General features: G+C 41.9%; 1 protein-coding gene across 1 annotated transcript in view; it reads right to left on the bottom strand.

The window, feature by feature from the left end:
• LOC109215039 (arabinogalactan peptide 16-like) overlaps window positions 1–411 on the bottom strand; it is a 1,164-nt gene extending 753 nt beyond the window's left edge. The window contains exon 1 of the mRNA XM_019379052.1: window positions 203–411. Within this exon, the coding sequence (XP_019234597.1) occupies window positions 203–329 (127 nt within the window). The 5' untranslated portion in view covers window positions 330–411. The remainder of the gene's footprint in view (window positions 1–202) is intronic.
• Window positions 412–12,140: the final 11,729 nt, after the last annotated feature.

Here is a 12,140-nt window from a genome sequence, read left to right on the forward strand (position 1 = left end):
GGGGGGGGGGGGAGGGGGGTTGCATAGCAGATTAAAAAGGGTTTAACTTTTGTACACTGGTGGTGTATAAATGATTTGCACCACGTATTTAATGTGATTAACATTAAATAATGGACTAATTAACTCATTATGATCAATTATTTTACACTTTTAGAAAATGTAAGTTAAATACTAAATAAAAAGAGAAGGGGATAGAGCAAACCATCACTGGTAGGGGCAGGAGCAGGAGCAGGGGCCAACTCTTGAGCTTGAACACAAGTGATGAAATTGAACAATGCCATGGCAAAGATGGCCAACAATATTGAAACTACATGTTTAGAGGCACCCATATTCTCCCCAACTTTTCTAACTCTAGAGAGAAATATATCTTGGTAACAAAACAGTGAGGAATGCTGGTTAAGACCTTTAGAGATTTATATAGTTAGTTAGTAGGATCTAGTATTTTTTTGTTTTTATTTTATTTTATAATTTAAGTTATATACATCCGCAGTATAAATATTTTTCGACTCTATCAGTTAATTTGACCTATTATAACAATTTAATTACTATTTTTATTAGATTATCAATTATACTTATCATAGATATTCATCTTAATTGTGTAATATTTTAAAACTAAAATTCTTTATTTTATTTTTTAAAGCGAGCATAGAAAAAGTGAGAAACCAGCTAAATTGTGGGGTCTATCAAACTTTGTTGTTTTGAAACCCCATGTGCCACCTCCTTTTTTTTCAACTCTTTTTTCTTTTTCCATCAAACCTCAGTTTATATGATTAATCAGAGATATGCATAAATAAAAGATTTAAAATTATTTATCACTTGTTCAATAATATCAATTGAAATGGATGCTAATGGAGCTGGACTTTAGAATCTCTATTTCTTTTTTTGACAGATAAGTTGGACTTTATCTTGTAAATTTCATATTTTAGACCAAATTTATAACCTTAAATGTTAATGATTTGTGAACCTTTTAAATACAATTTCCCCACTGAAGTTCCTTTAAATTATGGTTAGAGAGGAAAACGATATTATGTCAATTGAATTAGGATATTCTGTCGTTTCTTTTTATCTGTCAATCCAATAAGATAATGCATAAGAATTTGAAAAGGAGTTCCACAAGAATTCTAAAGGCTGATTGACAACTCAATCCGTATTAGCAGCCACCTAATTTGAATTCAAATTTAAATTTGTGAATATATGTAGGTGAGTATTATCTAGCTATTACACCTAGAAGGGTACATATAAATTGTAATCCCAAAGATATGAATATGATTGCATTTTTCTTTCAAAATTTGGTTATCTTTTTCCTGTGGTAAAATTTTATCACCCTAAAGGAGCAGATTTTATAGCAAATTGAAGGCAATGGTCTTTTAATGAACTTTCCGTATATCAATATTTCACTATGAAACAATATAAAATGTAAGTCTTAAAATGCCTTACTGGAAACTGTTCGACGACCTCTTTGGGTCTTCACATTTTTTAGCCACTTTTTCCTAAGTGCCAAAAACAAATTAGAGCGATGAAACTTAGCTAAGTCCTAAATTAGGGTGAAACAAATTAAATATTGTCATTAGCAAAGGCAGATTCAAAATTTTAAATCAGCATGTGTAGAATACCGTTATACTTGCTAATCAATTGTAATAATATATGAGAACTTAATGAAATATGACTGGTATTAAAAATGCATATCACCAATTTGAAGGGGAAAAAAATTCTAGATACAATGACAAGCTCACCAACTTTAAAGCCCTTGGACGATCACGAGGTAATCTCACTTGAAAAGATGTTTTTATTAAAAAATAAAAGAAAAAAGATAGAATTCAATAAATTCGACGATGATTTTCTCAATAAATTTTACTAATATATTATTGTCACGACCCGAAATTTTCACCTTCGGGATCGTGATGGCGCCTAACATTTCACTTGCTAGGCAAGCCAACGTTAGAGAATTTCCAAATCAACTTCCGTACACTTTTAATAACATAATTAATTAAGCTAAACAGAGTTGCGAAATATTATAAAAACTTCAATATTTACTACCACCCGGATCTGGAGTCACAATTCACGAACTTCTAGGATTTACTACTAATAAAAGTGTGAAAGGGATACAACTGTTTGAGTGAAAGAAACAGTAATAACAGAAAAGATAGACGGGGACTTCAAGGACTGTGAACGCCGACAGATCTACCTTGAGTCTCCGATGAACCTAGTCCGAGCTGCTACGCCTCTCGATCAGCTGGGACCAATACCAAAGTCTGCAGATAAGTGCAGTGTAGTATCAGTACAACCGACCCCATGTACTGGTAAGTGTCGAGCCTAACTGATAAGTAGGGATTTTGACTACTTATTTGCACTCTTTTACTTCCGTTTTAGCTCAAAATTAATTAAAGGTATTCCCAAAAACTAATGAAATGTGCTTACTTGCAGGAGTGTTAGAATATGAGCTAAAGAGATGAAAATCAACTCAAGAAGGAGTAATTTTGGATAAGGACAAAAACAAGGCTAAAAGGGCACTGTGCGGACCGCACAATATTGAGTGCGGCCGCAGATCATGAAGGAAGCCTCTGACAAGAAATGCTCTACAAAGTGCAGACCACACAATTTTGGTGCGGCCGTAAAAGATAAAGTTCAGAGAGATGGGATTTTAAGGTCAAGAAAAAATGCGGATCGAACTATTTTTGTGCGGTCGCATAATCAAGTTCGTGGCCGCACTCAGAAATGTGCGATCCGCATAAATCCCACATTGCCAAAGCCCAAGGTTAAGAAGTGCGGACCGCACTATAATTGTGCGGCCGCAGAAACAAGAGTGCGGCCACACTCATAAATGTGCGGTCCGCAGAAGTTGAAGGAGTGCGGCCGCAACTTAGAATTGTACGACCACAGAACTGGAACCTATCAAGCCAAGTCTCAATGTGCGGACCGCACACATAATTGTGCGGCCGCACAACCTCCGCCGAGGCAATTTTGTCAGATATTTTTAGCTTAGTATAAATAGAACCTTTTGTCATTTTTAGGTTAAGTTTTGTAAATTGGGAGCACCTGAGCCGTTTTTCTTTACTGTATTGGGTAACATTGTACTAGATTAGATTTTAAACATTAGATTTTTTTCCTTAATCATCTATTTTGATTTTATCTTAGTTTCTTCTTTAATTTCTTCATTTTTCATGAGTAGCTAAATTTCTAGCTAGGATTGTGACCCAACCCTAGTGTGGGTACTTAATGGGTGTTTGATTTAGGACTTGTTTGTGATTGGGTTAGTGATATTTAGCCTGGTTCTTGCTTGAATTCAAGAATTAATGGTTGCTTCCCCTCTTTGCTCGAAGACACGAAGGGTTTTCGGGCAAAGATAAATGAGCACCATGAAGGATTTTTGCCTGCTCGAACTCCATGAGAAGCATTTTGAAAACCATCTGACCGAACCCTGCTTCAAAGGTTGCCTACATATCCTTGGCTATAACGGAATCAGGTCAGTGTAGTTCTGGAAGGTTTGGTAGCTGGGACTACCAGGAGCTGTGATTTCACTGCTGTTGCTGCTGCTACTGCTTGCTGACCTCCTTATTACACCAAAAGGAAAATCAAAGCTAAGCTAGCTATGCCTATCAACTATGAGTTACAAGATTCCTATCTATAATTCTCTTGACACTTGATCTTGAGTCTGTTGTGGACTTCGATCTGAATCTTGATGCTCGCAAGTTGTAGATGTTTATTTCTTCATGCAGCATTGGGTCAAAACAGGATCAGCGGAGCTTGTGACTTCAATCAGATTTTGAGCAATCCGCACCCTTGCTTGCTTCACTTTTGAGTTCATTTCTTTTTTGTTCTTTTCTTCTTTTCTTGATTCTGGATTGAGATTCATTCCATTGGTCATCTCGCACCCTTTGTCTTGAGATCGACCTGCGTAAGATACCAAAACAAACGAACAAAATTTTTCTGCCCCAGTTTTCACTAGAAAAATTTCGTGAGTTAGTTGTGACACATTTCTAAGCAATCAAATCAGGATTGTATAGGGAGATCCTCGGTTCTTTGGCCGGGATTTGGAAAGAAAAGGCTCCTCGGTTTTTTTGGCCGGGAGATCTTCGGTTTTTTGGCCGAGATTTGGAAAGAAAAAGCTCCTCGGTTTTTGGCCGGGAGATCCTCAGTTTTTTGGCCGGGATTTGGAAAGAAAAAGCTCCTCGGTTTTTTGGCCGGGAGATCCTCGGTTTTTATGGCCGGGACATTTTTAAGGAATGGGATCTTAGGCTACCATGATTTGTTTTTCTTTTGGGATTTTCATTTTTATTTCCTTTCTTCTTTCTTTTTTCTTTCTTTTCTTTTGTTTTCCTCTTTATACGTTTTCCTTTTTATTTAGCAGAACACATGAAAGAATTTGGGGGGAAACTTCCTTTTTGGTCATTTTCCTGCTGCAAAGCTGTTTCAGCGCTTGCGCATTTCATTTCCTTTTGGGTTGCACCTGCTTCTTGCACGGTTGCTTTGAATTAGACCTGTTTTCAACAAAGAACAATTTGTTAGTTTGAAACGGTGGTTGGTTTTGTGGCCTTGATCATCTCAATTGCTTGATCCCGGCCCCATTTCCGTTGAGAACTTTGCTGCTCGCTTGCCTTGGGGGTGAATCTCTTTTCAAACCGACCGGGTTCAACCTTAGGACTTCATGATGATTCGCCCGTGTGGGCTCTAGCCTTTTTACTTTATTCTGCTCTTAGGACCTTTGCCTTTTCTTTCTTTTCCAATGTCTTTGCTTCGAAAGCATCAACCACCATGGCCAATCGGGATTGGACTGACGCGTCCGCTGATGCTGGGTATTTTCTCTGACTCTTTCCAGGCGGAGCCCTGTGAAACCGGTCCTACCACCTTTTCTTTGTAATTGTTACGGAATCAGAGTTAAACCGAAAGGGATTCGAGGAAAAGTATGCAAAAGGCAAACATATGATTTTAAAGAGAAGCGTCCCTTTCGGGGGAAAAGAAGGACTTATCTGGGGTGTGCATGCCGGCTTCAAATGAACATGACATGCTTCTTGGACTGGACGCCCGACCCACACAAACTTTCCAGCTTCCATTGTTCCACATTACAAAACCAGGGAACCTTGCCAGGACTCTTTCAGTGATGAGATGTCTTCTTTTCGGCCGACAGCGCCCTTTTCAGGTTTTCGCCAATCGACCTCTCTCATTTCTCTTCTCACCGTCGCCCGATAGTGCTCTTTGCGAGTTTTCACTAAGCAGACTCTCTCATTTTCATTTTCCCTACTCACCATCGCCTTATGGTGCCCGAAGGTTTTCACCAATAAGACTCTCTAATTTTATTTCTCTCCATTTGAATTGTGTCAGATTCCAACAACGACGTTTTCCACTTCCATGCCTTTGTCAATTGATCGGAAGGACTTGGACAAGGTTTTGGGTAAAAAGGATTTTGGGCGGAACTACAACTTGGAACCATTTCGGCGGATTCATCGCCGAACCATTATATCTTCTGCCCCAGTTTCATCTTTTGGGGAAATTGGGATTTTTGTTTTGGTGTGACTGAACCCCAGAGAGAGGCTGCCTACGTATCCTTTCGGAATCAAGTCAAACGTAGTTCAGGACAAAACATTTGGTTTTGTTGTTTTTGTTTTCTTTTCTTTTCTTTTTTTTCTTTTTTTTTTCTTTTTTCCCTTTTTCTTTTCTTTTCTATTCCTTTTTTTTCTTTTTTTCTTTTCTTTTTCTTTTCCTTTTCTTTCTTTTCTTCTTCTTTTCCGCTGGTACTTCCGGGTTCCAAAGAGGGTAGCCAAAGAAGCATAACCGGCTCAAAGGGTTTACGAAGGGTTGATAGTATTTGGGTAGCGAGAAGGAAAGCCTTCGTCATCTCAATTGCACAAAAGCCATCATCGCAGGAGGCCTAGACATAGTACCTTTTGACTGCATCTGCATTGAATGTTGTTTCAGGGTCATTTCCTTCGATGTCTCCCAGATACAATGCTCCTCTTGGCAATATCTTTCGGATTATGTATGGACCTTTCCAATTAGGGGCAAACTTTCCTTTTGCTTCCTGGTGATGAGGGAGAATGCGTCTGAGTACAAGCTGTCCCACTTCAAAATTCCTGGGACGCACTTTCTTGTTATAAGCGCGGGCCATTGTTTGTTGGTATAACTGCCCGTGACAAACTGCGGCCACCCATTTTTCATCAATTAATGACAATTGCTCTAGCCGGGTCTTAACCCACTCACTGTCCTCAATCTCCGCTTCAACAATTATCCAGAGTGAAGGAATTTCTACATCTATAGGTATGACAGCTTCAGTACCGTAAACCAACAAGTACGAGGTCGCTCCAATTGATGTACGCACTGTGGTACGATACCCGAGTAATGCGAAAGGTAGCTTTTCATGCCATTGCCTGGAGCTTTGAATCATCTTTCTCAAAATCTTCTTGATGTTCTTATTTGCTGCTTCAACGACACCATTGGCTTTTGGCCGATAAGGAGTAGAGTTTCTATGCGTTATCTTGAATTGTTCACATACCCCTCCCATTAGACGACTGTTCAAGTTTGCAGCATTGTCGGTAATGATAGTTGCAGGAATGCCAAAGCGGCAAATGAGATTGGAGTGCACAAAGTCTACCACAGCTTTCTTGGTGACCGACTTGAGAGTGATGGCCTCAACCCATTTTGTGAAATAGTCAATTGCCACCAATATGAATCTATGCCCATTCGAAGCTTTCGACTCAATCGGCCCAATGACATCCATACCCCAAGCAACAAATGGCCAAGGTGCTGACATCGGATGGAGCTCTGTTGGAGGTGCATAAATCAAATCACCATGCACCTGACATTCATGGAATTTTCGAATAAAGCGGAAACAGTCCTTTTCCATAGTTATCCAGTAGTACCCCGCTCGCAGAATTTTCTTTGCCAACACATAACCATTCATTTGAGGTCCGCATACTCCTGCGTGCACTTCATGCATAATTCTTCCGGCTTCCTCGGCATCAACACATCTTAGCAAGTTGAGGTCCGGGGTCCTTTTATACAAAACATCACCGCTTAAGAAGAAACCGCTCGCATGCCATCTAATGGTTCTCTTCTGATCTCCACTGGCTTGCTCGGGGTATTCTTGTGTTTTCAGAAATCTCTTGATATCATGATACCAGGGCTGAATGCTGGGTTCCGCCTCGACCGCATTACAATACCCGTGCTTTTCTTTGATTTGAATCTCTAGAGGGTCAATATGGGCATTGCCTGGGTAAGGCAGCATTAAAGCTAGAGTGGCGAGTGCATCGGCTAGTTCATTGTGACACCGAGGGATATACCTGAACTCTATCGACTTGAAGCGCTTGGTGAGATCTTCTACATGCTGTCAATAGGGAATGAGCTTAACATCTCGAGTCTCCCACTCTCCCTGGGCTTGCCGGATAATCAAATCAGAGTCCCCCATGATCAATAAATCTTCAACATCTTGGTTAATTGCCATATTCATGCCCATGATGCAAGCTTCGTACTCAGCCGTATTGTTTGTGCAGAAGAATCGGAGCCTAGCTATAGCTGGGTAGTGCTGACCATTGGGTGATATCAAGATTGCCCCAATGCCTACACCTCTTGCATTTACTGCTCCGTCAAAGAACATTTTCCAAGCACGAGTGTCCTCAGAGATGGCTTCTACTGAATTTACCTCATCTGGGAAATATGTGCTCAATGGTTGGTATTCCTCGTCAACCGGGTTTTCAGCCAGATGATCTGCCAACGCCTGGGCCTTCATTGCCGTGCGAGTAACGTAGACCATGTCAAATTCAGTGAGCAAGATTTGCCATTTTGCCAGTCTCCCAGTGGGCATCGGTTTCTGTAATATGTACTTCAAAGGATCCAACCTGGTTATGAGATAGGTGGTGTGGGCTTGGAGATAGTGTCTCAACTTTTGAGCGACCCACGTCAGAGCACAGCATGTTCTTTCCAACAAAGTATATTTGGCCTCGTAGCTGGTGAACTTCTTGCTCAGATAGTAAACTGCCTGCTCTTTCCTGCCGGTTATATCATGCTGCCCAAGAACACAACCAAAAGAATTTTCCAACACTGTCAGATACACGAAGAGAGGTCGCCCAGGCTCCGGTGGGACCAATACTGGAGGATTTGACAAATATTCCTTGATCTTGTCGAAGGCCTCTTGACATTCGGATGTCTATTTGATTGCTGCATCTTTCTTCAACAGTTTGAATATGGGCTCACAGGTGGTAGTCAGTTGAGCGATGAACCGACTGATATAGTTTAACCTGCCCAATAAGCTCATCACATCCTTCTTAGTTCTTGGAGGAGGTAAATCTCGAATGGCCTTTATCTTTGTTGGGTCTAACTCAATACCTCTCCTGCTGACTATGAAACCCAGGAGCTTGCCTGATGGGACTCCGAAGGCACATTTAGCTGGATACAACTTCAGATCATACTTGCGCAGCCGTTCGAAGAACTTTCTCAAATCTCGCACGTGGTCACTCTGAGTTCGGGACTTAATGATTACATCATCCACATACACCTCTATTTCTTGGTGCATCATATCGTGGAAGATGGTGGTCATGGCTCTCATGTAGGTTGCCCCGGCATTCTTCAGCCCAAATGGCATGACCCGATAACAGTAGGTACCCCAGGGTGTAGTGAAAGCTGTCTTCTCGGCATCTTCTTCATCCATCAACACCTGGTGATATCATGCGTAACAATCCACGAAGGACTGTATTTCATGTTTGGCGCAGTTATCAACAAGGATGTGAATGTTAGGAAACGGGAAATTGTCTTTGGGACTTGCCCTATTCAAATCTCGGTAGTCCACACACACCCGAGTTTTCCCGTCCTTCTTTGGCACTGGAACCACATTGGCTAGCCATGTAGTATATCGAACCACTCGGATTACCCCCGCCTTCAGCTGTTTTGTGATTTCTTCTTTGATCTTATCACTGATATCCGTTTTAAACTTCCTTTGCTTTTGCTGTACTAGAGGACAATCGGGGTAAATTGGCAATTTGTGCACCACTAGATCCATACTCAGTCCTGGCATGTCGTCATACGACCAAGCAAACACATCTTTAAATTCGAACAGGAGTTGGATTATTGCATCTCGGGTTTGCTCATCTGTGTGAATGCTTATTTTGGTTTCCCTTATTTCTTCGGCAGTTCCCAAATTAACCGGTTCAGTGTCATTCAGATTTGGCTTAGGTTTGTTCTCAAATTGTTCCAATTCTCGGTTTATTTCCCTAAAAGCCTCTTCTCATCATATTCCGGTTCTTGATTCATTATTTCACAATTAGACTGCGTGTTTGAGTCTGGGCATGAAGTCCGCAAGCATGTCATGTTGTTTAAAGCCTCATTATTATAACGGGACTCCCGCCTGATCGGGAATGGCGTAGCCTTCCAGTTTTGGAGTTTAGCATCTGATCCCATATAGAGCACCTCAACGGTGCTAGTCCCTTCCCCTGGTTGAGCCATGTTGGTTTCATAAAGCATTTGCCTCATAGCTCCAAATATATCTTCGATTTCCTCAGCTGTGAACACCTTATCATCCTCTTTTTTGCCATACTTGGGCTTGACAAAAGTATCATAGAGATGTGGCAATGGTTGTGGCAGAACCCATCCTTCTTTATTTCTTTCCTCGGCCCATTTCTCATCATCTGGAGTAGGGTGGAAACCTATCCCGAAAAACATTTCTGCTGTGGGTAGAGTTACCGGCTCGGATATTCCTTGTAAAGCTTTTCCCAACCCTTTTCCTGGTTTGAAACCGTGTCTAATCATTTCTTTGGCCACCATGATTGAAGCATTAGATAGGAAAGGCTGAGGACAAGGATTTCCCTCCTCGTGTTGATCTGCCACCACAATTTCAAAGGCTTGATAAACAATATGCTCACTTCCTTCCCTCGCCTCCAAACATGGGATAGATGGGTCACGATAAATGGACTGCTCGTCTTCTCTGTGGACCACGATTTCCTAATCTTCATATTCGAATTTTACCATTTCGTGGAGGGTAGAGGGCACAACTCCTGCAGCATGGATCCAGGGCCTTCCCAGAAGAAAATTATAAGAAGTATCCATGTCCAACACCTGGAAGGTTACCTCGAGTTCCACCGGACCTATGGTCAATATCAAATCAATTTCACCGATGGTATCCCTCTTAACACCATCAAAAGCTCTCACACAATCATTATTCGGACGAATCCTTCCTGTCCCGATTTCAATCCTTTGCAAGGTGGAGAGTGGGCAGATGTCAACCCCCGAGCCCCCTTCCACCATGACTCGCTTGGCATAATAACCTTCACACTTGACAGTCATATGCAAGGCTTTGTTGTGAGCTGCGCCTTCCGGAGGCAAGTCATTTTTACTAAAAGAGAGTTGATTGATCGCGAAGAACCTTTCTGCCATCCTCTCCAGCTGTTCGACTGAAGTTTCAATTGGCACGTACGCCTCATTCAAAGTTGTCATCAAGATCTTCTGATGCTCGGAGGATTTTTTCACCAATGATAGCAGGGACACCTGCTCAGGATATTTCCTTAATTGATCCACTGTTTCATAATCAGGCATCTTTATTTTCTGGAAGAAGGCTTCTGCTTCGTCAGCACTCACTGGCTTCTTGGACGGAAAGCGCTTTCGAGCGGCATTGTTTATCTCATGTACATTCGAATATTTCTCAATAGAGGTTTTCCCTGAAAGTTCCCTCAAAATTTCTTTGCCCTTGTATGTAACCACTGTTTGTTGATAGTTCCATGGCACTGTAGAGGGGTTTGTCATTGGCTTCTATGGTACGCGTCCAATAACCACTGGCTCATTCAGCCGAGGCGGTTTAATTGTCCCCCGTACCACATAAGCTCCTTTTGGTACATATATTTGCATTTCCCTTTTTACTTCAAACTTCCTTGGAGCACTGACAACTAATGGTTTTCTTGGCGTCCTCGCGGAACATAGAGGATTCCATTCTTAAGAGGTTCCGTCTCTGTTTTTATCTCAGGTTTCTTCTCAGGCTCAGTTTTGACATTTTTATTCTTCTTCTCCCCTTTCTCTTGCTTCGGGGGTACCTTGGGTTTCTTTTCTGCGTCGGCAATAGCAATTATAGCTTTTAATGCTGGATCAAATTCTCTGTCTTCACAGATCATCCCGATTACCGGCCCGTTGTTGTGAGCGGGCAATGGATTATTGGTCACATTCGGGGCTTCTCCATCCCTCAACACTATTTTCCCTTGTTCAATCAAATCTTCCACAACTTTCTTTAATGTCCAGCAGTTATCAGTACTATGCCCTTCAGCTCCTGAATGGTAGGCACAATGGACCCCTCGTTGATAAGCTGGAGATTCCGGGTTCTGCCTGTTTTGGGGAATAGGCTGCAGCAAATTCATCTGGATGAGTTTCGGGAACTAACTGGAGTAAGGTTCACCAATCGGCGTAAAATTTGGTCGTTTGGGTGGTTCCCGAGGGCGGAAGTTATTTTGCGGTGGTCGGGGATTATATTGGTTCTGGTGAGGAGATTGATTTCTTTGGAATGGAGGTGGATTTCGGTTAGCTTGTTGTTGCGGTCGGCCAAAGGGTTGAGCATTCATGACTGCGTAAGGTAGGGGAGGGTAAGCCATATCAGTATGGGGATAGTAGTGTTGATGGGTTCTTTCAGGGAACACCGGTCTAGGAGCCCGGTATCTTCTTCCTCCCGATGCTGCCATAACTGTTTCTTCATTCTTTTTGCCTTTGGCCATTCCTCCAGACCCGCCTTGGATGGCTTGGGAGGTTGCTCTTATGGCTGACTGGCTCAAAATTCTACCCGTTTTTCGCCCATTCTCTACCATCTCTCCGATTTTTATTGCTTCTGCGAAGGGTTTGCCCATGGCGGACATCATATTCTGAAAATAGTCTGCTTCTTGGGCTTGAAGGAAAACAGTGACCATCTCTACCTCATTCATCGGAGGCTTCACTCTTGACGCCTGTTCACGCCACTTAATTGCATATTCACGGAAACTTTCTGAAGGTTTTTCTTTAGATTAGCCAAGGAGTTCCTGTTTGGCGCGATCTCTATGTTGTACTGAAATTGTTGAACAAAGTCTCGGGTCAGATCGTCCCAAATATGCCAACACGAGGCATCTTGGTCCATATACCACTCTGAAGCGATGCCAATTAAGCTTTCCCCGAAATATGCCATCAACAACTCTTCTTTGCCACCGGCT

The sequence above is a fragment of the Nicotiana attenuata genome, unplaced genomic scaffold (genome assembly GCF_001879085.1).
Source record: "Nicotiana attenuata strain UT unplaced genomic scaffold, NIATTr2, whole genome shotgun sequence".
Taxonomy (NCBI): Eukaryota; Viridiplantae; Streptophyta; class Magnoliopsida; order Solanales; family Solanaceae; genus Nicotiana; species Nicotiana attenuata.